The 27,649-nt window shown below is 41.2% G+C and overlaps 2 protein-coding genes across 9 annotated transcripts in view; one reads left to right on the plus strand and one right to left on the minus strand.

The window, feature by feature from the left end:
- ZNF239 (zinc finger protein 239) overlaps window positions 1-1,994 on the minus strand; it is a 35,831-nt gene extending 33,837 nt beyond the window's left edge. Inside the window, exons 1-2 of one of the 2 annotated variants that reach the window (XR_013449695.1) lie at window positions 1,621-1,994; window positions 447-679 (exon numbers count right to left, since the gene is read on the minus strand). The gene's annotated coding sequence lies outside the window, so the exon portion shown is untranslated. Of the gene's footprint in view, window positions 1-446; window positions 680-1,620 lie in introns of those variants that run through there. The other variant, XM_078077420.1, reaches the window with a different exon arrangement.
- On the plus strand, window positions 541-26,443 carry ZNF485 (zinc finger protein 485). Of its 7 annotated transcripts, XM_036087053.2 has the most exons (8): window positions 547-636; window positions 4,147-4,250; window positions 9,627-9,747; window positions 12,561-12,847; window positions 15,170-15,256; window positions 17,518-17,644; window positions 18,210-18,305; window positions 24,944-26,443. In XM_036087053.2, exons 5-8 carry the CDS (start codon window positions 15,224-15,226, stop codon window positions 26,023-26,025), a joined length of 1,338 nt encoding a protein of 445 aa, XP_035942946.1. In that variant the 5' UTR covers window positions 547-636; window positions 4,147-4,250; window positions 9,627-9,747; window positions 12,561-12,847; window positions 15,170-15,223; the 3' UTR covers window positions 26,026-26,443. The 7 variants fall into 7 exon arrangements, with proteins under 7 accessions (XP_035942953.1, XP_035942946.1, XP_035942947.1 ...); XM_036087054.2 differs by lacking the exon at window positions 9,627-9,747; XM_036087059.2 differs by lacking the exon at window positions 9,627-9,747 and having other exon boundaries at window positions 594-769.
- Window positions 26,444-27,649: the final 1,206 nt, after the last annotated feature.

The following is a 27,649-nucleotide window of genomic DNA, read 5'->3' on the forward strand; positions in this document are numbered from 1 at the left end:
ACAGAAACCTCGGTCCCTCAAAGAGGCCCCTCTAGGTCGCCTAACGTCCACCGAAAACCGTGGAATAAGGCCAGTCACCGGCACAGAAATGGCCGGTGCGGCCAACTACGAAGCCTCCAGGCCGGCCAAAGCCAGAGCTCAGCCGGGCGAAGGATGGATCCCTCGGAGCCGCAGCCACTTCTGCGCTGGGGGCGCTTAGACTCAGGTGATCACAGTCAGGTCCGGCGGACAGAGCGGCGGTCGCGACGCTCGGACGCACGTGCGACCCCGGGCCGCACCTCCTGCAGGTCGCGCGCCCTCCCACAGCTGCCCAACCAGGCTTCCGGATCTCAGCGGCCCTGCACCTCCCCCGAGGCACTCCCACATCCCAACCACCAGACGCCTCCCTGCCCGCGGCGCTGGCTGTCCTGTCCCGCGCGTCTCACCTCCCACGTGGAATACGATACCTGGAAAAGCAAGACTCCCGACACTGACCCGCACCCGCTCCTACGGGCTCGGAACTACAAGTCCCAGAAAGCTGGGGGGTGGCCACGCCCATTTCCGACACACGCTTCCGGCGCTGGTCCGGGCTTCGCGGGCTGTGACGCCGAGGGTTGTTGCTTTACGCTGGCGTCTGCTTGTTCGCTGTTCTTTGAGGTTAGAGGCTAATTCATCCAAGTTCCCTTACTTTTTTTTGTTGCTGTTGTTAAACAAACGCGTAAGAATTATTTTAGGAATACCCATTAAAGGGTTTTTTATTTTGCTGAAGTGCTGCTGGCGTGAAAAGAACGTAAATATCAGCTCTAATTTTGTCTTTGCCTTAAACGAATATATGCTACTCAGCATCACCAATTCGGCTCCAAAGTTCATGCATTTGGCAAACATGAGGGCCTGCTATGTTCCAGGAACTTAAAAAAATCACTGTGGATATTAAATTTTATTTATTTATTTATAAGATTTTATTTATTTGACGGAGACACAGCGAGAGAGGGAACACAAGCAGGGGGGAGAGGGAGAAGCAAGCTTCCTGCTGAGCAGGGAGCCCGATTCGGGCTGGATCCCAGGACCCTGGGATCATGACCTGAGCCGAAGGCAGACGCTTAAGGACTGAGCCACCCAGGCGCCCTGGATATTAAATTTTAGTGGGACAAAGAAGTAATACTTGTTTATACATAAATGGTAGAGTGTGTTATAAAGTGATATGTGTTACAGAAAAAGTAGAGCTGAGTTGGAGGATTAAGGGGTGTTGGTGTGTGTTGAGATATGCTTTGCAGTTTTATTTTTTTAAGATTTTATTTATTAGAGCACAAGCAGGAGGAGCAGCAGGCAGAGGGAGAAGCAGGCTTCCCACTGAGCGGGGAGCCTGATCTGGGATTCCATCCCAGGACCCTGGGATCATGACCTGAGCCAGAGGCAGACGCTTAACCGACTGAGCCGCCCAGGCACCGCTGCTTTGCAGTTTTAAATAGGGGTTATTGGAGCAAAGATACTGAGATGAAGTAATCAGTCTCGCGACATTCAGAACTCTTTCTTAAATGTACACAGGCAACTATTTATGCACACACGTACTTTTTAAACAACATGGGGTCATGCCATATATATGGGCCTACAGTTTGCTTTTAAAAATTCAATAGTACTTACTGTGTATCATAAATTTATCAGAGAAGGGGCGCCTGGGTGGCTTCAGTTGGTTAAGCCTCTGCCTTCAGCTCAGGTCATGATCCCAGGATCCTGGGATTGAGCTCCGCATCAGGCTCCCTCTCCCTCTGCCAGCTTCTCTGCCTACTTGTTCTCTCTCTCTCTCTCTGTCAAATAAATAAATAAAATCTTAAAAAAAAAATAATAAATTTACCAGAGAAACAAACCCTGCCCCCTTGAGACCCTTTTAATTGTTACAGCCTTCAAGGGGAGGGTGACAAAATTCTCCCCAGGCTGCACCTTCATTACCTTCACCCCTTCCTGAGGGGCACAAGGCCACTCCCAACTCTCCCCCGGACCTTCCCTTCAGATTTATTTTGGGAGTTAACTGTTGCCTGGACCTCTCTTCTGTATCTTACCCCTTCGTTAGTGTATTAGCTTCCAATTGCTGCTGTAATAAATTACCACAAACCTAGTGACAAAAAACAAAACAAAACAAAAAACAAACCCCACAAATTTCTTTTCCTACAGTTCTGGAGGTCAGAAGTCTGAAATCAGTTTCACTGGGCTAAAGTCAAGGCATCAGCACAGCCGGTTCCTTCTGCAGGCTTAGAGAAGGATTTGTTTCCTTGTCTTTCTCAAAGTACAGTTGATAGCCTCTGTTCCTTGGCTGTGGCTTCTACTTCCATCTTCCAAGTGCTTGACTCCAATCTCTGCTTCTGTCATCACATTACCTTCTCTTGCACTGACTCTTCTTGTGTTCTTCTATGGACTGATGTGAGGACTTACATCAGGCCCACCTGGATAATCCAGGATAATTTCCCTACATCATGATCTTTAATCACATTCACAAAGTCCCTTTTGCTGTATGAGGTAACATTCAGTTTCTTCGGATTAGGACAGGGACACATTTGGGTGACCTACCATGTTTGGAGAGGCTCCTCCTCTGAGTTGCTTTCCTGCCTTTTGTCTGGGGAACACAAAGTATCAGGGCCCTAGTGCTCTCCTAAATATTCCCTGATCCATTGATTCTGTCACCCTTGCCCTGACTCTCACTTTCTGATGTTCTCAGTTACCTCCTCATCCAGTTTAGAGGCCATGGCTCATCACTATGGTTAGTCCTTTGCATATACTGTCAACTCTCTTGCCCATGTCTCACTTGGTTATATTCTGCCGATAAAACACCAAACCTGGTTGAATCCAATTCTCTGCCTGTTCTGTGCTTGCACTTGTGTAGTAGATGTGGCCTGAGAGAAACACATGGCCATGATGATTGGTCTCACTTTCAATTTATGACCACTAAGGTCAAGTGGGCCCTTAATGCTGCCCAGCTATCCTACTACATTTGCTTAGTCCATACATTCTTTTAACAATTTCACAGCTTCTCCTCACTCTTCAAGCCTCTGACAACTCTTTCTCCCATTTCACTCACAGCTGATGACTTTGCTTTCTATGAGAAAAGGGAACTAAGAGAACTATACTGTCCTACAAGTCCATCTGCCACCTTTCTCCACTTGAATCTGTATGCTCTACTTCCCATTCTGAATGAACAGCCTCAGTTCCTATTTAAGACAACTCTCCATTTGCACCCTGAATTGTATCCCCTTTCTCACACATGAGGGCATTCTTCTTTCTCTTCTGTATTACCAGTTTTTCATTCCATACCGAATCATCAACATACTAATGAATATGCTGTAATATCTTCTATAAAATACCCCTTTGTCCTTCATCCCATTTCTCAAGCTACTACCCCATTTCTCTGATTCTCTTTATTGCAAAACTCCTTAAAAAATTGTCTTTAAGGGGCACCTGGGTGGCTCAGTCGTTAAGCGTCTGCCTTCGGCTCAGGTTATGATCCCGGGGTCCTGGGATCGAGCCCCGCATCGGGCTCCCTGCTCAGCAGGAAGCCTGCTTCTCCCTCTCCCACTCCCCCTGCTTGTGTTCCCTCTCTCGCTGTGTCTCTCTCTGTCAAATAAATAAAATCTTTAAAAAAGAAAAAAATTGTCTTTAAGAGATGTTTCCAATTCCCATTCTCTTGAATCCACTGCAATTAGGTGTTTTTCCCCACCAATCCAATGGAAAAGTCACCATTAGATTTCAATATCCTGTGTTCAAAATCTATAAATGAAAAATGTTTAGAATGGGAGAAATTGACAAATTACTATCAAACTTGGGTATTTTGACACACCTCTTACAGAAAAAAAAAAAATCAAGCCAACAAAAATCTGCTTGGGATATGGAAAATCAGAAAAATACAGTTAAGCCTGATTTAGTAGGTAAATATAGAATAGTAGACCCCCAAAGCAGAAAATAACTGTTTTTTTAAAAACATGAAAAAGTCACAAAAATCCTATTAAAAATGATAAAATGTCAACAAATTTTACAGAGTTTATATTATATAGTCAACTTGCAGTTATCAAAATGGACTTTAGATGGACTCTCTCTATAGATGCTAGCCCATGAATCTGCTGTCCACAGGATTTCTGACATCACCTACCAAAGTGCTGAACTTTTTTTCTGTCCATCCAGAGGTTCTCAAATATTACTTCAACAGCAAAAGCTGATCTCCAATCCTGTAAAGAACATGGCAGCCATCTGAGAAAGGCCTGCAGTTGGAAGTAATGCTATTTGGAGTATGTAAACCATCTATTGTGCTTTCATATAAAAACCAATTAGAGCATTGAAATGTATCATTTATGACTCTTATTCCCACTTTCCAAGAACCTAAGACTATATGTTACCTGGATTATTTTGACTTTTATAATGTACAATGAAGAACTTTATCTTTCTGACACTATCACCATTTTATAGATGTAGAAAACTAAGACAAAATGGAATTTTCCTGAAGTCACTCAACTTGTTATTGGCAAATCCTGTTAAGCCAAGATATTGCCTCTTGTCAGGGCAGTGCTTTTTTTCCTCTAAAAATCCGCCCCCGGGGTAGGATTGGGGTGGATGGAACCATCTAGAAGTCTAGCCTAAAGTTCTAGGGAGAGAGGTAGGGTCAGATGGTTAACAAAAGGATATGGGGACAGACCTGAGACTTATATCCTGACTAACAGGGCAACAGTTCTTCTCAGATTCTGCTGATTGCTTGGAACAGGAAAAGGCCCACTTGGAAGAACATGTTCTTAATGTGGTGAGGAAGAGGAAAGACAAGAATGGCACCCTGCCCAGATACCAGCGAAAATCCTGGTCTATGTCTTTTAACAAATTAAGCAAATATTAGCATATATATGCCAAATACCATACCTCTATCTTACGTATTTTTTCCATACACTTTACTGAGAGGTAGGTAGTGTGACCCCATTTTACAGGTTTTACATTTTAAAAGTTTCAAGAAGCATATTTAGTGTCTCATAATACGTTTTCCAATCTCATAATAAGGGTAGAGTATGGATTCAAATCCAGATTTTGGGTTTTTAAAAAATATTCCAAAGCACATGTTTTTCACAGTTGACTCCCTTTATAATTATCCTGTGTTTCCATGTAATTTTCCCCTTCAAGACTTGGTTTTCTCATTTATGAAAGGGACCCAGTAACCACAGCCCTTTTCAAGGAAACCGCCAGGAAGGCAAAAGGGGTTAAACTGTTCCAGGAACTTTCCAGGGTTCTATATGGTTGAAGATAATTATCACTGAAATGTGATGCATTGTTCTTAGAAAATGTCAGGAGGTGTTTGTAGGGATGAGTTGAGAGGCCTCAGCAGGGGTTGTTATGGGGACAAAAATATTCACGTTGTGTTCTGCACAGTTTAGAATCCCTTGAGAATGATCCCTGGAGAATTTCCTCCCAGGGTGGTGCTGAGACCTTGGGATGTATGCTGAATGGCATTCTGCTGACAGTGATCAACCTGCCTACAAACATATACCCCATACTCATTCACACAAACTATATACATAAATACAATCTGTACCTTCACAAGCATGTTCCCACACAACCATATTCATACACAGCATGTGCTTACACTCTCACCCATTATTGTCCATGACAGAGTATATTATTATTCTCAAATTTTTTTCAGTTCATATATTTTAAAAACTTTTTATTTTGAAATAATTATAGATTCACAGGAAGTTGGAAAAAATGGAGGTCCCTGTATCCTTCACCTAGTTTCTTCTAATGGCAGTGTCTTAGATTTTGTAATTTTCAGGATATAGATTCTGTAGATATTTTGTTAAGTATATACTTAAGTAATTTTCTTAGGAAAGATCATAAATGATATTGTTTTTTATTTTCAGTTTTCACATGTTTGTTATTTAGTATATAGAAAATTGATTAATTTTTATGTTGATCTTGGACCCAGTGATCTTGCTGAACTTAGTGGTTATCGGAGGGCTTTCTTTTTTAAATGCTTTTTTGACATTGTTCACATAGAGAATAATATCATCTATAATTAGAGGTCATTTTCCTTCTTTATTTCCAATCTGTATCCCCTTTATGTTTTTTCTGACCTATTGCACTAGCTAGCATTTCCGGTACTATGATGCATAAGATGATGAGAGCAGACATCCTTGTTTGTTACTGTCTTAGGGAGAAGGCGTTTGATCTTAACATTAAGTTTGGTGTTACTTTAGGTCTTTATCAATTTGAGGAATTCCTTTCTATTCATAGTTTGCTGAGTGTTGTTATCATGAATAGTTGTTGGATTTTATGAAATGCCTTTTCTTTTTCTTTCCTTTTTTTTAAAAAAGATTTTCTTTATTTGAGAGAGAGAGAGTCTGCATGTGCATGCATGAATGGGGGGAGGGGCAGAGGGAGAGGAAGAAGCAGACTCCCCGCTGAGCAGGGAGCTGGAGGGATGGGGAGCTCAATCCCAGGACTCTGGATCATGTCCTGAGCCAAAGGCAGATGTTTAACTGATTGAGCCACCCAGGTGCCCCTAAAATGCTTTTTCTTATATCAATTTAATGATCTTAGTATTTTTCTTCTTTAGTATTGATATGGTAGATTATACTAATGGGTTTTCAAATATTGAACCAATATTGGTTGCATATGTGGAATAAATTCCACTTGGCTGAGGTATATAATCCTTTTTATACATTGCTGGATTTGATTTGATAATATTTTCTTGAGGATTTTTACATCTAAATTAATGAGATATTGCTCTGTAGTTTTTGTTTTGTTTTGTTTTGTTTTGATTCACCCTGGTTTGGGTTATCAGAGTAATGATGGCCTCATAAAATAAGCTGGGAAATGTTTCCTCTTATTTTTTGGAATAGATAGTATAAAATTTTATGTTAGTTCTTCTTTAAATGTTTGATAGAATTCTCCAGTGAAACAATGTAAGCCTGGAGATTTTATCTTAAATTACAAGTTCAGTTTCTTTAATAGTTCTATAACTATTCAGATTGTCTATTTTTGGGCGGGGTAGGTTATGGTTTTCAGGGAATAGGTTCATTGCTTCCAAGTTGTCACATTTATGAATGTAGAGTTGTTAGTAGTATTCCTTCTTGAGCCCTGTTTGGGGGACTCACAGTATGGTAAGGAGCCTTTTGCCTAAATAGTGGGACTGAGGCTCATAGGAATGTTTGTATCTGTTTTCCAAGGTGAATGATCTGCTGTGTGGATGATCTAACAGTGCTTTTTTCCCTCTATCTTATTTTAGTCTTGCCCCACCCCTATCCAGTACCCTTTTGCCATCTCTCCTTAGCTGATTCCAACCCTGACCCCAGAGAAGGGCAGTAATGATGTGGCCCCCGAGGCCATTGAGGCCCTGCTAAGCCCTCCTTTCCAGGATGCTCTCCATGTTGTGAGAGCCAGGTGCTCTGGGAGGAAGCTTGTGAGGTCTCCATCTGGGGTCTACATTTTCTGCCTGTTGTGGTCTTGGGACCTGGAGGAGCACCAGCCAGGGAGCACCTCAGTCTTTAGGCCTCAGCAGGAAAGCCCTTGGGAGACACACAGAAAGAAAGGTGGAGGGACTTCAATTTACAGATTTCCTCCTGGATGCCCTGTACTGGGCTCAGGGCCCAACGTTCATCCTTGCCTGTTAAAGCACTGGGGAATAGGGGTTATTCCTCACTTGTCTTAAATTGAAGGCACAGAGGATGAGAGAGAAAGGGGCCATGACTTGCGCAAGATTCTGCTGTTGGAGATGAATGGATAAAGAAGATGTGGTATATATATACAATGGAATATTATGCAGCCATCAAAAGGAATAAGATCTTGCCATTTGCAACGACGTGGATGGAACTGGAGGGTATTATGCTGAGCGAAATAAGTCAAACAGAGAAAGACATGTATCATATGACCTCACTGATATGAGGAATTCTTAATCTCAGGAAACAAACTGAGGGTTGCTGGAGTGGGGGGTGGGGTGGGAGGGATGGGGTGACTGGGTGATGGACACTGGGGAGGGTATGTGTTCTGGTAAGCGCTGTGAATTGTGCAAGACTGTTGAATCTCAGATCTGTACCTCGGAAACAAATAATGCAATATATGTTAAGAAAGAAAAAAAGAAGAAGAAGAATGTAGCAGGAGGGGAAGAATGAAGGGGGGGAAATCGGAGGGGGAGAAGAACCATGAGAGACAATGGACTCTGAAAAACAAACTGAGGGTTCTAGAGGGGAGGGGGTTGGGAGGATGGGTTAGCCTGGTGCTGGGTATTGAGGAGGGCACGTTCTGCATGGAGCACTGGGTGTTATGCACAAACAATGAATCATGGAACACTATATCTAAAACTAATGATGTAATGTATGGGGATTAACATAACAATAAAAAAATAAAAAAAAAAAGATTCTGCTGTTGGTAAATGGCAGAGTCAGGGTTGAAACTCATTACCTTAGGTATTGCATTGGAAGCACTTTCACTATAGCACATTTATCTGTCACCTCATCTTTTCAGGGGATCACAGATGCAACAGGCCAGAACAGAGATGAAGAAAGGAACTTTTGTTGGACCCCTTGGGCTCTGCCTCCCAGTCCAGCCTGCTGGGGGAATCAATCCAACATAGAAATAGCAGGCCAATTAAGATGGTGGCAGATGCAGGTCCGGTCACAGTGGACTCCTAGGAAAGCTGGAGAAATCACTGTTGGAGCTGGAAAAGGGAGGTCAGGGCTTCCATGTGGATTTGAGCCCTTTCCCCAGCCAGGCTGGCTCCTGACTAGAGCAGGGGATCACAGAGCTCCCTCTGTCCAGATCCCTGTGAGTTCTAAGAATGTCTCCACGTCTGTTTCCCAAACTGTCCCCAGGGTGTGCTCAAATGATGTATAATCATAGAAATGAAGAGGGTGATGAGGGGAGTCTCATCCAGCCCTCTTTTCAGACTGGGAATCAAGGCCCAGAGAAAAGAAGCGAATTGGTCGAGTGCCTCCAGGCAAGCAGGGAGGGGCGAGGAGGGAAGTTAATCCTGCCCAGTAATAAAGGGCTCTTGGTGCTGCCTGCTAAGGGGGGAGGGGGGAGGGGTAGATGGCCCCAGGGCTGTGGAAACTCATCATTATAGTGTACACGCTGCTAGATGCACCTCAGCATGATTCCTGCACTCACTCATTCAGAAGCGTTCAGAGACTATATTCTGTGTACCTCATCACATAAAATGCTGTTTCTCCACATGGCTCCACCAGCACTGGGGGGGAGGGTTTTAGCGGTTTTCAGCTTTATGAATCCTCTCTTCTCCCCCATCAGCCTCTCCATCCTGATTGTTGTTGCTGTACTTCCCACCTTTCTTCAGACTGTATCTGTTGACTTTCTCTAAGATACGGAGCACAGCCGACTAAGGGATACTAATGAGTAGATAACTTAAGGAGCATACCCCAATCCAAGGTTAAATGTATCATAGAGTATCCCTAAAGATCTAGAAATCTTTAAAACCAAAAAAAGGTTCCATTTAGATGTTGTATTAGGATGATAGAAATGTAAAAGAAAAAAGATCTGTGTGGAGTGGGCAGGGTTGGGTTGCCGGATTTAGCAAATGAAAATGTCCAGCTCAATTAGATGAAAATGAAAATGCCAAGCTCAATTAGAATTTCAGATACACAACGAATGACTTTTTTTTTTTTTTTTTTTTTTAGGAGATGTGTGTCCCTTGTAATGTTTGTCTGCAATTCAAATGTTGCTGGGCATCCTGTATTTTATCTGGAAACCCTAGAAGAGTGACATGTTTCCAAGAATGCCTTGAAAGACTCTAAGGGGGTAATTACAATCTGGTGAGCTAGCCCGGCCTTCGGCTTAGCCACCTACCTCAGAGAAAGAGGATACTGAGAATAGCTGCACAGAGCTTCTCAACAGCTCAATTACCAGCTCCTCCTGGCTCACCTTCTCTGTCCTCTGCCTTTCCCTCCTCTTCCATGAAAACCCACACCTTCTCCGCTTCAGGCACCAAGAGCAGCTAAAGGCAGGAGTGGTGGAATGAGATTGCTAAGGCAGGGGCGGTGGAATGAGATTGCTAAGGCAGGGGCCGTGGAGTGAAGTTGCTTGGGTGTAAATACAGGCTCCGCTACCAGAAAACAAGACACCATGGGCAGGTTATCAATGTCATTAAGTGCTGATTTCCTCCTCTGTAAAATGAGGCTTGTGAAAGCTGCCCCTCTCAGGCTGTCATGAGAACTGCAGGAAATAAGGCGTGGAAGGCCTGCATCACAGTGCCCTGTAAAAGTTAATTTACCTGTTTTGACATTTAGGGGGCGGCGGTTGCTAGCGGCATGCCCTTGGAGACAGAGGAACTGTGGGAGGGTGTTTTGACCTGCTCCAGGAATGTCTGCCTTTGCGCCCTGTTGTGTCCTTGTATCTCTGACTTTTCATTTCTTTTATCTCATTTATTTCTCACAACAGTCCTGGGAAGTAGGGGAGCAGAGATTATTAACTTTTTTGTATGTGAACACACCGAGGCCACATTATTTGGCCTCTCTAAACCTTCCTCATCTGTTAAAAAAAAAATGAGAAGCAGGGCAAGATCCTTACAGCAGCAGAGTTTTTTTTTTTAATTAATTTTTTAAAGATTTTATTTATTTATTTGAGAGCACACAAGCAGGGGGAACAGCAGAGGGAGAGGGAGAAACAGGCTCTCTGCCGAGCAGAGAGCTCGATGCGGGGCTTGATCCCAGGACCCTGGGATCATGACCTGAGCTGAAGGCAGATGTTTAACTGACTGAGCCACCCAGGCACCCCTTTAAAAAAATTTTTTTTTTAAGATTTTATTTATTTATTTGACAGAGAGAGAGTGAGCACACAAACAGGGGGAAACAGTGCAGGGAGAGGGAGAAACAGGAGCAGCAGAGTTTTTGAATTTCCCCAAGTCACTCATAAAAATGGACTGAGTCCCTAGGATAGCAGGAGAAACATCCCACTGGACAGTATCTTCAACAAAGCCAAAGTCAGGGTACCCCCACAACCAGAAGAGGTGAGGTCAAAGCACCGTGGGGCTTCAGCAGCTGTTCCAAAATAGTGAGAATCCTGGAACCCAGAACACAGAAACTACCACCACATAACACAGTCCCCAAAGAAGAGAACTCCATTCTGAGTGGACTCCTCAGCAGGAAGCTGAGAACACCGTTGAAACTGGGCTAAGGCCCATAGGCTCCTTCACAAGCTCCAGTTTGTAGGTAAATCCAAAAGATGGCAGGAAACTGAAAAAGCCAGGGCTCTTTGGAGAAGTGGCTGGTTTGTGGCAAAACATAGTGTAGGCCTCGGACAACTTGTCTGCCAGGGAGCAAGAAACTTCCAAAGAGGGTCCAGGGCTGATTGAAGCATTCCCCTTTGAGTCAAACAAATTAGGTATAAAAGAAATCTATGGGACACTTAGAGATATTCAGATTTGGACTGGATATTAGATATAAAAGAATTTGTGGAAAAAATGAAGACTAACCAAATGAGAATAAGCAAAGGCTATTTATACAAAGCATGCTGTGGCAAGGTAGCTACCATCCCTTGCATTTTGGCAGAGACTCAAAGGCAGTGGAGTGGTAAAGCTTCAGAGCGGAAAAAAGGGAAGGCTTTGGGTATGCCCTGATTGCAGGCCATTGGGAAGGGAAACTGGAGGTAGCTAAGTAGAAGAGGGCGTCCTATATGGTTGGTTAGGGGAGTATATTTGGCATTCTCTGATTGGAAGTGGGGACAAAACTAAGGGATACTGTCAGTTATTAACGTCTGACTCTTAGGGGCTGGTTAATAGTTTGGCTGCTTGGGCTGATGGCTAGAGATGATGTTTTGATTTCTTACAAGTCAGTCTACAAGCAGGCTGGCTTCCTGGGCTAGTTATTGTGAATTGTTGCTAGTTGCTATAGATTTTTTTTTTTTAAGATTTTATTTATTTATTTGACAGAGAGAGACAAAGCAAGAGAAGGAACACAAGCAGGGGGAGTGGGAGAGGGAGAAGCAGGCTTCCCTTGGAGCAGGGAGCCTGATGTGGGGCTCAATCCCAGGACCCTGGACCATGACCTGAGCCGAAGGCAGACGCTTAACGACTGAGCCGCCCAGGCGCCCCTGTGACTATCTTGTTTTTGCTTAGTATTGTTTTCAAAGTTTATCAATTATGTAGCATATATCAATACTTTCCTTTTATTGCCAAATAGCCCACTGTTTGGATATACCATACTTTTTTATCCATTTGCCAGTTGATGGACATTTGTGCCTTTCCCACTTTTGACTCTTATGAGTAACACTGGTATGGACTCTTATGTACAAGTTTTTGTGTAGATGTATTTTTCATTTCTCTTTGGTAGGTACCTGGGAATGGTATCACCGAGTGATATGATAACTCCATGTTTAAAGTTTTGAGGAACTGCCAAACTGTTTTCCAAAGTGGCCACACCATTTTATCATTCCACCAACAATGAATGAGGATTGTAATTCCCCACATTCTGATGGCTTCTTATCTCATTCAAAGTAAGAGCCAGTGTCCTTGCAGTGGACTAAATGGACCAATATTGTATTAGTCAGGGTCTTCCAGAGAAACAGAATGATAGTATATGTGTAATTAATTAATTAATTGGCTCATTTGTTTATAGAGGCTGAGAAGTCCCATGATCTGCCATCTGCAAGCAGGTATAATTCAGTCTGTGTCAGAAGGCCTGAGAACCAGGGGAGCCAATGGCTGAAGGCCTGAGAAGGGAGGGGTGGTGTGCTGGAGGAAGTCCCAGAATCTGAAGGCCTAAGAACCAGAAGCTCCGATGTCTGAGGACAAGAGAAGATGGATGTCTCAGCTCAAGAAGAGAGAGAGAATTCATCCTTCCTCCACATTTTTGTTCAACTGGACTCTCAATGGATTGGATGATGCCTGTCTATATTGGTAAAGGTAGATCTTCTTTACTCAGTCTACTGATGCAAATGGTAATGTTTTCTGGAAACATTCTCACAGACACATCCAGAATTAATGTTTTACCAGCTGTCTGGGTGTCCCTTAGCCCAATCAAGTTGACATGTAAAATTAATCATCACAAACATGATCTAGCCTTTACCTGTCTTTGGTGTTCTAACCCCTTGACTTTTTACTGTTCCTCAAGTAACCCAAGTACACTCTGTAGGGGCTTTGCATCTGCTGTTTTATCTGCCTGAAACTAACTTCCCACAGATATACCCCTTTTTGTTACCTCACTTCCTAAAGACTTCTGCACATATGATCTCTTATCAAAGGGGCCATTCCTTACAGCTCTAGATTAAATAAGAATCCTCTTCTCACTTCTTTACCCTGATTTTGTTGAATCTCTCTCTTCCAAATGTCCATTTGAATGTAAGATCTTTGAGGGGACAGACATTATTTGTTTGGTTCACGGTGTTAAAGAGAAATTATACTGACACCTTTTGAGACTTGCAAAGAAGACTATTCAAGACTTTATTGCATTGCAATATGGAAGAGAGTTTGTAACTCCCACTACAAGAGGGACAAGTGGGGATTTATAGCCAACTGACAGGGTGAGGGAATAAATGGAAAAGGACTATGAAGAAATTGGTTAGGGATCAAGATAGGGGGAGGGCAGAATGGGAATTTGGTTAGATATCAAGGGTGGGGGAGGAGGAGCTTGATTGGATTCCAAGGGTGGGGGAATTCTTTTTTTTTTTTCTTTTTAAAGACTTTATTTACTTGAGATAGAGTGAGCACGAGCCGAGAGACAGAGGGAGAGGCAGAAGCAGGCTCTGCACTGAGCAGGGAGCCCGACGCGGGGCTCGATCCCAGGACCCTGGCACCATGACCCCATCCGAAGGTAGACGCTTAACTGACTAAGCCACCCAGGCCCCCCTGGGTGGGGGAATTCTTGATGAACTGGCTTAGGAGGATTCTTCGATAAAATTGGACTTACTATGCCAAACACAAGGTCTTATGGAAGAGGATTCAGAGGATCCTGACCAAAGTTTGGTTAAGGAGGGAGTCCTTATCAAGTGCTCTGTCCTTAGCATCTAGAATAGTGAGTGGCATTTAGCAGGGCACTGTTTAATCATTGTTAATTTGGTAAATAAATGTCCCGTTCTGAGAAATAGTCTTCCAAATAAAAGGTCCTAATTGAAAAAAAGAGATACACTTTCCTTTCTAAGCTATCCAATTCCTGGAGTTTATAAGTAGTACTTTTTTTTTTTTTCCTAGAAAGTAACACATTTAAAAAAATGGATTCAATCTTGTTCCATCTTCTATGTCAGCAAATAGGAAATTTTTAGTGTTTTGGGTGTTCTACTTTTCTAACATGCTTTTTCTTTGCTTAAAATCAAAATGGGATTGCTTGGAAACAAATAAGCAAACGAATCAATCATAAAGAGCTGTCCCAAAGTAACATAAAACATGTCTCATAGATTTGCATGTTTCTAGCATTGGGTGCCAGTCTTGGCTGCATATTAGAATCACGTAGGAGGTTAAAAAAATCCCGATGCCAGGACTACCCAGACCATTACTCCAGAATCTCTGAAGCTGGGACCAAGGCCCCACTGCTTTTCAAAGCACCCCAAGTAATGCCTTGAAAGGCATAGGATGGAGACACTGAGACCCTGGACGGAATCCCAGACTACATTTCCCAGAGGCCCCCGCGGCCGCTTCCGTTTCCGGCCTTGCCCTCCTCCGCGTGCGTAGAGCGAGGCTCCTGAAAGCTCGCGGGTCTGCGCGGCCGGTACCGTCGTGGGTGGTCGCAGTTTTTCCGCGCGCTGAGCCTCGCGGCCCAGCCCGCCCAGCTTGGTCCTGGAACGCTGCCGCCGGGCTGGGGCCCTGAGACCTGGTGCACCCCTCTTTTCCTCAGGGAGCCGGCCTTGGAAGGAGCCGGCTGAGGAGGGGAAGGGCAAATGTGGCTGGGGCCCCACCCTGAGGAGCGGTGCCCTGTCGAGTGACCGCCCGAATATGGCGCCTGACCGAAAGTTTAAAGGCTTGCGCTGAGGCCCAGAGATTGAGTCACCTACGAGACTTTCCACCGTGTTGGCGAAGGTGCCTGACTGACTCACACCCAGAGCTTGGCCTGGAGCTTGCTGCCGGGCCAGATTCCAGGCAGCCGGCCCTGACCTTAACCACCTTCACGTGTCCACCCACCTTTGTGGGGAGTGGGGAGGGTGGAGGACTGGTCTTGTCCAGCTTGCAGAGAGCAAGTTCTAGCTAGTTTAGGACATGGAGGGACTTCCTCATATTTCCTTTCTTTTTCCCCAGATTGGCTTATTCAGGATTCTTTGCCCTTGCCTGGGAGAACAGTTCAGGAGACAGATGGCCCCAAGACTACCAAGACCCCAAATCCAGGCAAGTTTGATTTCACCTTTTCCCGAGAAATGGCCACTGTTTCAAAGTGAAGTCGGGTTTATGCTTCTTGCCTGGAAGATACTCTGCCCTGTGTATGGACCAAATTAGGTTGCCTGAGCCTATCCTGGATTGGTGCAGCTTTACAGAGAAAGGAGCCCTCTCCCCACTGTTGTCCCTTCATTTCCTCTCTACCCATTACAGAGTTGTTCACTAAATCGATTTTTGCTACCCATGCTTTCTAGAGTGCTAGAAGCTGAAGAATACTTTGTAGGTAGAGTATAGCTGTTGCCTGAAAGGGGTTGCCAACTCACAGAAGATGAAAAACAGACTCATTTATCATATAACGACAGAGGTTGAAGTGTCAGTGAATGATACACATGATACAGTGATGGTAGTGCCTTTGATATTCAGGGTCAGAGTCTAAAGGGTGGATGGGTGGTGGTGGTGGTGGTGGTAATCCTTTTAGTTCTTCCTGAAGATTAAATGAAACTTGCATAATTGCAGAAGATGGGATGACTAGGGGAAGGCTAGGACATGAGTGAAGCCATCACATCTAAACCAGGAACAAACTGGTCCCAGAGAAATTTGGAAACATTTGGGGTCTAGAATGCCAGGCTGGAGTTTGCCTTTATCCTGGAGAAAACTGGGTTTTGAAGGATTTTGAAAAGTTGACAGGAAGTAATTAGCATTTTGACAGGAAGTAATATATGAGTATTACACAAATTAAGAGTACAGAAAATTTTATTTATTTATTAAAAAAATTTTTTTTAAAGATTTTATTTATTTGACACAGAGAGACACAGCGAGAGAGGGAACACAAGCAGGGGGAGCGGGAGAGGGAGAAGCAGGCTTCCTGCGGATCAAGGAGCCTGATGTGGGGCTCGATCCCAGGACCCCGGGATCATGACCTGAGCTGAAGGCAGACGCTTAATGACTGAGCCACCCAGGCGCCCCAAGGGTACAGAAAATTTTAAAAATTAAAGGTTACCTGTATTCCTATCACACTAACAAGTCAAATTATTTCATTTGAAACACTTTCACATGTGTATTTTTTAGGTTTACCCATTTTTTTCCTTTTAATTTGTCATAGCCATTTCTTCCAATTTGCTCCATAGTCTCATTACCATTTTTTTTTTTTTTTTTAAAGATTTTATTTATTTATTTGACAGAGAGAGACACAGCGAGAGAGGGAACACAAGCAGGGGGAGTGGGAGAGGGAGAAGCAGGCTCCCCGCGGAGCAGGGAGCCCGATGCGGGGCTCGATCCCAGGACCCGGGATCATGACCTGAGCTGAAGGCAGACGCTTAACGACTGAGCCACCCAGGCGCCACCATCTCATTACCATTTTTTATAGTTCCTTTTTATACTGTAGTCAACCAGCCTGGTGACTTTGAACAGATTCTTTCAACTCTCTGAGCTTTACTACCCTTAATGATAAAATAGATTTACTTTATGAATAGTCATGGTAGAAATTCAGAGAGATGATGTATAGCCTGGGGCTTAGCACTGTGCCTGGTACATATTAAGTTGCTATAGCTATGAAAGGCTATTGACAAATATATATTATTTCCCAGTAAATTCTAGGATGAAGCCAGTATCACTTTGCATGTCTTTTTGAGTTTTAGTTCATTTGTTAATTGACAAATCCTTGAACACTTCCGAAATGTGCCAGGCAGTATTTTAGGCTGGTGAGACAGCAGTGACCCACTGGTCCCTAACCTCACGGAGCTCACATTATAGATGATACCAACAATAAATCTAATCTTGCCAGGAAGTGAGAAATCCTGTGAAGAAAGTGAAGTGGGTCATGGGATAGACGGTGGTAGAGGATGGGAAAAGAGAAAAGAGAAGAACTTTCTGATGAGGTGACATTTAAGTAAAGACCTACAAAGTGAGAGATGAGCAAATGCCACGCCCAGAGGAGGGAGCATGATAGGTGTGTTGGAAGGGCATGAGGAGGGCAGTGTGGTTCAGATGAGGGGCCATGACCTCCCTTTATCCCTGGCTGGATTTTCCAGCTTCTTATCTTTTAATTTTTTGTTCCTGTGTAGCAAGTCTGATTTCTGAGCCTGTCATATATTTTCCCCCTTGATCCTTTCATTAACTGTGTTCCACTTCCCTCTGCATAAACAATCTGAAATATCAGAAGCTGGCCTTGAATGTGTTACTTTCCTTTTCTAGTGAGGACTTCCTGGTTCTCTACTTCAGGGTCAAGGGTGTAAACAGTTCCTGGATGAGCAGAATTGGGTTTGATTTTGCAGGGATCACTGACATTTGGGGATGTAGCTGTGGCCTTTACCCAGTTTGAATGGAAACACCTGGATGCCACTCAGCAAGCCCTGTACAGGGATGTGATGCTGGAAAACTATGGGAATCTGGTGTCTGTGGGTAAGGGTGTCTTTTTTTTTTTTTTTTTTTTAAGATTTTATTTATTAGAGAACATGAGGGTGCACGCAAGCAGGGGAGAGGGGCAGAGGGAGAGGGAGAAGCAGACTCCCTACTGAGCAGGGATCCTGACAGGGGGCTTGATCCCAGGACGCCAGGATCATGACCTGAGCTGAAGGCGGACTCTGAACCAACTGAGCCACCCAGGTACCCCGTAAGGATGTCTTTTTAACTCAAAATTGATTTCCTGGGCAACTGTGGGTTTTCACAGGGTATATGGGGTATTTAAAAATCTTAAATGGGAGGTTTTGTTTGTTTGTTTTTAACATGGACTTAGAGGCTGGAGTTAATGCTCATTCTGTCCCTCAAAGTCAGAGCCATACAGAGTTTAAGATGGTAGCTTTGTGTGCAGTCTAGCCCAGTTCTCTAAATTTTTCCATGTACATGTCTATAACTACATGATTTGGACATCCTGATACCACCCTGTAGGCCACCCTGAGATTGAGGTCTGGGATAACTGCTTTTGCTCATCACCACAGTCACATTCCTTTTCTTTCTGTACTAATAGGACTTCTCTCTTCCAAACCCAAACTAATCACCCAGTTGGAGCAAGGGGCAGAGCCATGGATGGAAGTACAACAGATTCCATCAGATACTTGCTCTGGTGAGTGAGGTGGGAGCCATTTCAAGCAGCAGCTGAACACATTGAATGGTGAGGAGGGGTTCTTGGTCAGAAGGCTCATCTTAGAGGGCCCATGTCTGGGCAGCAGGGCTGGGGCACTTGACACCAGTTTCCTCTTTTTAATGTCATTGTCGTGTCAAATGACTTGCCATTTTTCTCTTCATTCCTATGGAGAGCTGCTCCCTTCTCGAGGGCCTCAGGCCCATGACCTCTTGCTCTGAAATCCTCAGTCTCTTTATGTGTTTTTTTCCCCTCCCCATTTTCAGGCACTTGTCAGGCTATGCTTTGTTTCTGTCTTCTGTCCCATTCTCAATTCCTTTCAAATTCTGTCATGGTTAGCTTCGTAAATGACTGTATATCCCTTTCTAGTTTTAATATCCATTATCTCTAATCATATAGTGACAGTGGCAGATTCCAAGTGTAAGCATAGTTTCCTATCAGATAATTACTATTTTTGGCAAACAAACTGATGGGGAAGCATTTTCTTCCCTGTGGTCTTTTTAAATTTCTCTTCTCTGTTATCCTTTACTCTTGACTCTCATTTTTTTTTTTTTTACATATACTTTGCATAAATTTCTGTATGTCACTTTCTTCGTGTCATAATTCATTTCAAAATCTTTAAACATGGATGTTTCTCTCACCTAAAATATTTATCCTGCCAATATTCCTTTTTTAAAAAACTCTGTCATTTTGCCTATATCATCCTCAGAGAAACTTTTATAACTGTATTTCATGGAAGATACCAAGGATACATAATTTGTTTAACCTAGGTTTTTGGCTTTGTTTTGTTTTTTAATGCTTTTCAGTAATTCTTTTTGTTCTTACTACGTTTAAATTTTCCTCTAAATTATTGTGTAGATTATTTTTTTTCAAAAAGATTTTATTTATTCATTTGAGAGAGAGAGAGTGCGTGCATGAGCAGGGGGCGGGGGGCAGAAGGGCAGAGGGAGAGGGAGAAGCAGACTCCCCGCTGAGCAGGAAGCCTGACTCCCGGGCTGACCCCAGGACCCTGAAATCATGACCTGAGCCCAAGGCAGATGCTTAACCGACTGAGTCATCCAGGCACCCCTGTGTAGATTCTTTCTAGGGTAACAACAGTAACTCAGTCTTCCTTATTCTTGGTTCTTTCTGTTTTAATTTTGGTATTTTTTTTTTTTTTTTTTTAGATTTTATTTTATTTATTTGACAGAGAGAGAGACAGCGAGAGAGGGAACACAAGCAGGGGGAGTGGGAAAGGGAGAAGCAGGCTTCCTGCCGAGCCGGGAGCCCGATGTGGGACTCGATCCTGGGACTCCAGGATCATGACCTGAGCCGAAGGCAGTTGCTTAACCAACTGAGCCACCCAGGCGCCCCTTAATTTTGGTATTTTTTGATATAAGATGTTTAGAATTTAGATGTAGTAAAAGCTAGCAGTGTTTCCTTTGATATTTCTTCCATCCATTTGGAAGGTAATACATCTTTATGCAAAGATTCCACAATAATTCCCTGTTTCACACTTCCCCCTCCTTTTTTGCATATTCCACTCTATTGGTTTTTAGAAATGCGTATGGTATAAAATTCAGATGGTTCAAATGGTATGCAGCCTTCATATACCTTTCTTAATCATCCAGTTCCTCTCCTCAGAGGCATCTTTATATAAATTTCTTGTGGAAATTTCCAGGTGTAATGTATGCTTTGCAAGAATATACATGTATTCCCTTTTTTTTTTTTCAAGTACATGGTAGTACACTATTCTGTGTCTTGCTTTTGTTATATCTTGGAAGTCATTTCACATAGCTACATCATTTAGAGTGCTGTTTTATTTTTTAATGGCTGTATAGTGTTCCATTTTATGGCTATATTGTAACTTATGTAATCAGTTCCCAATTGGACATAGTAGCTATGAACAGTGATGCAGTGATTATTGATACACATATCAATTCTCTCAAGTACAAGTAAATCTATAGGATAAATTCTAGAACAAGAATTTATACATGAAAGGGTAAGTATATTTTAAAATTTAGTGGATAATACTAGTATCCATACATTTATACTCCTATTGACAACATATGAGTGCCAGTCTGATCATACCTTGTCAACAGTGTCTTATACTTTTTGATAATTGCCAATCTGATAGTTAAAAACTTTTATTGTAATTTTAATTTGCATTCCTCTTACCAGGAGTGTAGTTGAGGATGGATTTTTTTAAAGTTTTATATTGACTTTTTCTGTATTGTCAACAATACAAAATGGAAATGTTTGTCTTTTTGTGTCTTTAATGGGATTGTGTCTAGGATTCTCCCATTTAGCTGGTTATTGGGTTGGGATACATAAATGTTATTATGTAAAGGAAGTATTTAATTCACTTTCATTAAGAAATCACTTTTTTTTAAAGTAAGCGCGGGCATTGAATTTTATCAAATGCCTTTTCAGCCTGTGTGGAGAGGGTATCTTTTCCCTTTTGATCTGTTAATATGGTAAATTTTATCTTCAGTTATCTTAACGACTTTGCATTCTTAATAGAACCGTCTTGGTTATGACAGTAAATGATTCTGTTTGCTAATCTTTTATGTAAGTTTTTGCACTGATATTTATAAAAAGTTTATTTACATTTTTCTTTTTGTCAGGCCATTTTCATTAGGTTTTGATTTCAGTTTTGTAATACCTCTTTTTAAAACTTTTTTTTTTTTTTTAAGATTTATTTATCAGAGAGAGAGAGAGAGAGCACAAGCAGAGGGAGTGGGAGAGGGAGAAGCAGGCTCCCCGCGGAGCAGGGAGCCCGATGCGGGACTCGATCCCAGGACCCTGGGATCATGACCTGAGCCGAAGGCAGACGCTTAACGACTGAGCCACCCAGGCGTCCCTAGTTTTGTAATACCTCTTAAAAATTTTTTTTGGATCTTTCCTATTTTCATCCTCTGGTATAGTTTAATTCACATGATAGCTGGTTCCCTGAAAGTTTGGCCCTTGTTTTGTTTTTACTGATTTTTTTATTTTTTATTTATTAAAGATTTTATTTATTTATTTGACAGAGAGAGAGAGAACACAAGCAGGGGGAGATGCAGGCAGAGGGAGAGGGAGATGCAGGCTTCCCACTGAGCAGGGAGCCCAATGTGGGGCTCGATCCCAGGACCCTGAGATCACGACCTGAGCCGAAGGCAGATGTTTAACCAACTGAGCCAGTCAGGCGCCCCGGTTTTTACTTATTTTTAATGGCAGGGAGCAGGGGAGAGGAATTAGGGGGTAGTTATTTGATGATAATCTCTCTTTTATGGTAGCTTGTCGAAGTAGATTTTTGCTCTCTCTCAAAACAGTTTTGAAATTTACAATTTACTAAAAATATCCAGTAATTCAAGTTCTCAAATTATCTCTCTAGTTTTGAACAAAGTAGCCTTTATGATTCTTTTTTCTTTTTTAATTTTATTTATTTATTTATTTGAGGAGCGGGGGAGGGGGGAGCACTGGCTGGGGGGGAGAGGTAGAGGAGAGGGAGAAACAGACTCCCCGATGAGCAGGGAGCCCAACATGAGACTTGATCCCAGGACCCTGGGATCAAGGCCTGAGCCAAAGGCAGATGCTTAACTGACTGAGCCACCCAGGTACCCTGCCTTTATGATTCTTTTTGATTTTTTATTTATTTATTTTTTAAAAGTTTATTTATTTATCTTTTTAAGTAATCTCTACACTCAATGCGGGGCTCAAACTCATGATCCTGAGATCAAGAGTTGTGTGTTCTTCCAACTGAGCCAGCCGGGTACCCCTCTGATTCTTTTTGTAATATCCTCTACATTTATGGTTACTTTCTACTGATTTCTTACATTATTTATTTGTCTTTTTAAGATTTATTAACTCTTCTGCTTTTTAAAAGAGCTCTTAGAGGTATTTATGTATTATTATTTTTTGTTTTTTAATATTTAATTCCTTTTCCCTTTTGTTTTCTTAGGTTTATTTACTTTTTCTAACCTTAATTGTTTACTTAAATTCATTGATTTTCATTCTTGTTTATGTAATATAAATATTTAGAGCTTTAAACTTTTGTGCAGTGTTTTGGTTGTATTCAATAGATTCTGATAGGGTTTTCATGATTATTAGATATTTTGCAATTTGTGTTTTGATTTCTCTGATCAAGTATTAAGAGACTCATAAGCTACCCTTCCTTTTTTTCTTTCTTAAAGCCTTTTAAAAATTTAATATATATATAGAAAAGTTGATAAATATATATACACAGTCTGAATTAGTGTTTTTAAAGCCACTACTATGTAACCAGCACTCAGGTCAAAGAAAAGAACATTGGCAATACTACTAAATCACATGTTGATCCCTCCCAATAATTAGCCATCCTCCCTCCACCCCCCTAAACTAACACTAAAGTTTATTTGGCCACTTTAATTCATTGTCCTTGCTGTGGATCAGTGATTCTTAAAACTTTAATATGCATCAGAAAGCATGCTTAAGTACAATTACTAGATCCCACCCTCAGAGTTTTTTATTCAGTAGGTTTGGAGTGTGAACTGAAAATTTCTACCAAGTTCCCAGGTGATGCTGATGCTGATGCTGTTGGGCTGGGGACCATGCTTGGAAAACCACTGCTGGAGTATTTTATTCATTGTATGGCTATTCCATAGCTTATCTCATATATGTGGATGGATATTTGGGATATTTCCAGCTTTTGACTGTTAGAGTTGCTATGAACATTCTTATAGGTTATCTTTTGGTTCATGTGTGGATACGTTTCTTTTGGACATATACCTAAGGAGTGGAATTTTTATTTTATGGGATATGCATATGTTCAACTTTAGTACATAATGCCAAATAGTTTTTGAAAGGTTTGTGCCATTTATATTTCTACCATCTGTGTGAGAGTACTTATTTTTCTGTATCTATGAACACTTGATGATGCCAGTCTTTTGAAGTTAGGCATTCTTTGGGTGTGTTATGTATCTCAATGTGGTTTTAATATCCTTATCCCTTATATATAATGAGGTTGAGGACATTTTCAAATGTTTATTGGCCATTATATATCATCTTTTATGAATTATCAATTCAGAGAGCCCTTTGTTGATTAAATATGCGGTATCACCGTTCTCTCTGTGGTTTGCTTTTGACTATTAATGGTCTTTTGATGAATAGAAGTTCTTAATTTTAATGATCTCTAGTTTATCAATCTTTCCCTTTCTTGTCAGTGCTTTTTGTGTCCTTTTAAATAAATCTTTCCTTTCCCCACATTCATGAAAACATTCTTCTGTGTTAACTCCTAGAAGTTTTTTTTTTATTAAAGATTTTATTTATTCATCTGAGACACAGAGATAGAGAGAGAGCATGAGCAGGGGGAGAGGCAAAGGGAGAGGGAGAAGCAAGCTCCCCGCTGAGTCAGGAGCCCGATGTGGGGCTTGATCCCAGGACCCTGGGATCATGACCTGAGCCGAAGGCAGACGTTTAACCATCTGAGCCACCCAGGCGCCCCAACTCCTAGAAGTTTTATTGTTTGTCTTTTATTTTTAGATTTATCATCCTCTTAGAATTGATTTTTGTGCATGGGAAGAGGTAGGGTTCATGTTTAACCACCCCCCCACACACCTCACAAGTGCCAGTGTAGTCTTCTCTTCCTCAATGCTCTGCAAGCTACCTTTGTTATAGAACAAGTGTCCATATGCTTGCGTTTCTCTTCATATGACTAATTTGCCTCCACCTTCCTTTACAATCAGTATCTTAAAGTTTTTTCTAGTTTAACCATTACACATTAAATGTATATCCCATCAAAGGCCATTTGAAGGATCTGGGCTGTTTCTCACCAGGCTTCATTTTCAACTTGAGTTTTCCTAAAAAAAAAAAACGTCTTAGCTCAAGTATCAGATGTATGGAATCTCTCTCCTGGCTAATAAATATAAATAATAAAATATATAAATGTAAATGTATATGTATGTATATAAGAAAAATTCATTCAGTAAAAGAATTGATCAATGATTGTTTTATCATAAATTTGGCTCCATTAGTTTTTCAGAATCTACTTGTCATAATCATCTTACCTATTTTCTGTTGGGTCATAGGTGTGTACTTTGTAAAAAAGATCACAATTTGATTGGTATGTTCTTTTTAAGATATGTTAAAAAACATAGATTACAGTACAATTTTTTGCCTGAGAACTGTTTTGGTTCCTTAAATATTTTGTCTATTTTTTTCTCTGAGACACTAAGTATTGGTTCTCTGTTAAATTCTCAGAGAAATGTTATTCTTAAGTTTTTGGAGACATTAAGGTGTTCTCAAATGTACCACCCTATAGGAATCTGCCCTAGCAATCATGGTTTGCTTTGGGATATTTGGTTTTCTCTCCAAATTTGTGTTTATTCTCACATTCTCATCTATTTTTGGGGGGAATGTGTTTTCTGTGTTACCTTCCTAACTTGCCAACTTCTTAGATGCTCCTTGCATTCTTTAAATACGGTGTTTATGATATAACTTCATTCCATTTCTCTAGACTTTTATCTTTATTCTCGCCATCTTTTCTTAACACGAATCACAAGTGGGATGAATTAATTTTACATAACCCTTAGTTGTGTAGAATAGAAAATTTTTATCTTGTGCAGCTCTCACTTTCAGTATTTCAACATAGAGAATGTTTGAATTAAAAAAATTTTTTTCAGTCCAGGAGTACTGGTTTGAAACAAAGATGTCCCCCCTAAAGCAACATACTTCTGAAGGATCTGATCTGGGAGAGCAAACAAAAAGTGACGTGATGGAAAGAGGCCTGGACTGGGAGGGCAGAAGTTCCACAGAGAAGACACATTATAAATGTGAGGAATGTGGGAAAGTCTTCAAATATAATTCCTCCTTTATTAGCCACCAGAGAAATCATACTGGTGAGAAACCCCATAAATGTAATGAATGTGGCATAGCCTTTATGAGCAGTTCATCTCTTTTAAATCATCGTAAAATTCACACAGGCAAGCAGCCTTATAGATGTATTGAATGTGGGAAATTCCTTAAGAAGTACTCAACATTTGTTAATCATCAGAAAATCCATTCTAGAGAGAAACCTCATAAATGCAATGAATGTGGAAAAGCTTTTGGAAAGAACTCTATCCTTTTACGTCATCAGAGAATTCATACTGGTCAGAAACCCTACAAATGTAATGACTGTGGGAAAGCCTTTGCTCAGAATGTAGCCCTTACTCGTCATGAGAGAATACATAGCGGAGAGAAGCCTTTTGAATGTAATGTATGTGGGAAAACTTTTAGGGATAACTCAACTGTGTTGGAACATTTGAAAATCCATACTGGTGAAAAACCGTATCGGTGTAATGAATGTGGAAAAACCTTTAGGAAGAGCTCAACTCTTGTTAGTCATCAAAGAATGCATACAGGAGAGAAACCCTATCACTGCAGTAAATGTGGAAAATCTTTTAGGTATAGCTCATCCTTTGCTGGACATCAGAAAACTCATAGTGGAAATAAACCCTATCAATGTAACGACTGTGGGAAAGTCTTTACGAAGAGCTCAACCCTTATTGGACATCAGAGAATTCATACTGGAGAAAAGCCCTATTACTGTCAGAAATGTGGGAAATCCTTCAGGCATAGCTCTGGCCTTGTTGAACATCAGAGAATCCATACTGGAGAAAAACCTTATGAATGTAATGTATGTGGGAAGGCTTTTCCCCAGAGTTCAGCCCTTAAACAACATAAGAAAATGCATAATGAAGAAAGAGCCATCAAATGTAGTTAGTGTGGTAGATCATGCAGAAGTAGTTTATTCCTTTTGACCATCAAAGAGGAGACACTCAACAAATCACACATTTAAGAAAGATAGTCTGTGTACCTCTATCCTGGAGAACTTCTCACTTGTAAGGATGTTCACTGTAGTATGGTTTGTACTAGTGAAATATTTGAAGAACTTAAATGTCTATGAATATGGAAATAGTTACTATAGAACACTATGTAGGAAGTAAAAAGAATGAGGTAGAACTCTATATAGAACCATAGAAATATCCCCATGATACCTTGTTCAAGTTAAAAAAGCAAGTTGCAGAAAATCTACATAGTGTGGTCTAATTTATATTTTAAAAAATGAAGCTATTTTTATTTGTACATATATGTCCTGTGTATTCAAAAAGAGCTGGTAAAATAAAGTCCAAAAGTTGTTATCTTTGAGAAGAATGTTTTTATTGGTATGATGAAGTGAAATTTTGACTTTGGCTTTGTTTTTTGAAATATTTAATCACATATATATTCATGTATCTTCTATAATTTAACACAGTTGTCTTTCTAAATAAGAACATTCAGAATCCATAAAACACACACACACACACACACACACAAAAACTAAAAACTTTTGTATGATCAGAGGCTTCATGGTGTTAAAATACAAAGAACCAGACTTGGAGAGAATAATATTACCATCATCATATTATAAAAATAATACTTAGAATATCTAAAGAGTTCATAAAGATGCATAAGAATAATATAAAAATCCCAGGGGCACCTGGGTAGCTCAGTCGGTTAAATGTCCTACTCTTGATTTCAGTTCAGGCTGTGAGATCAAGCCCTGCCTCAGGTTCCTTGCTCAGCGGGGAGTTTGCTTTAGATTCTCTCCCCTGCTCTCCCTCTTCCCCTCCCCCCTATGCACTCAGTCTCTCTAAAATAAATAAATCTTTAAAAAAAGAATAATATAAAAATCCCAGTGGAGAAATGGTTTGGAATATGAATATACAGTTGTCAGAAAAAACAAGCACAAGTAGTCAAAAAGAGATAACCAGCTTTAGAGAAATGTGAAAATGATCAAAATTTTTTTGTCCTATTTGGCAAAAATTTATAAGATAAAAATATTTTGTGCTTTTGAAGGTGCAAGAAAATAGGCACACCTACGTGTCGTTGAAGGAATTGTGAATTAATGAAGTGTTTGGTGATGAGAAGCATAATTTGACTATATCGACCAACTTTTAGAAAGCTACTCTTTGACTTAACATTTCTACTTCTTAAAATCCAATAAAGAGTAAAGATGGTCTTTAGAGCACTACAGTAATGAAAAGTTGGAGTCACCATAGTATCTATCACCAGGGCAATGGTTAAATTAAGATACATGCATTCATTGGACTACCATGCAGTCATTTAATATATAACAATTACAAAGCAGTCATTCAGTTAATCAATTAACATTTAATGAGTTAATTTTTTATTTTATTTTATTTTTTTTAAATATATATTTTTAAAGATTTTATTTATTTGACAGAGACATAGCAAGAGAGGGAACACAAGCAGGGGAGTGGGAGAGGGAGAAGCAGGCTTCCCGCTGAGCAGGGAGCCCGATGCGGGGCTCGATCCCAGGACTCTGGGATCATGACCTGAGCCGA

This window comes from Halichoerus grypus, chromosome 7 (genome assembly GCF_964656455.1).
Source record: "Halichoerus grypus chromosome 7, mHalGry1.hap1.1, whole genome shotgun sequence".
Classification (NCBI taxonomy): domain Eukaryota; kingdom Metazoa; phylum Chordata; class Mammalia; order Carnivora; family Phocidae; genus Halichoerus; species Halichoerus grypus.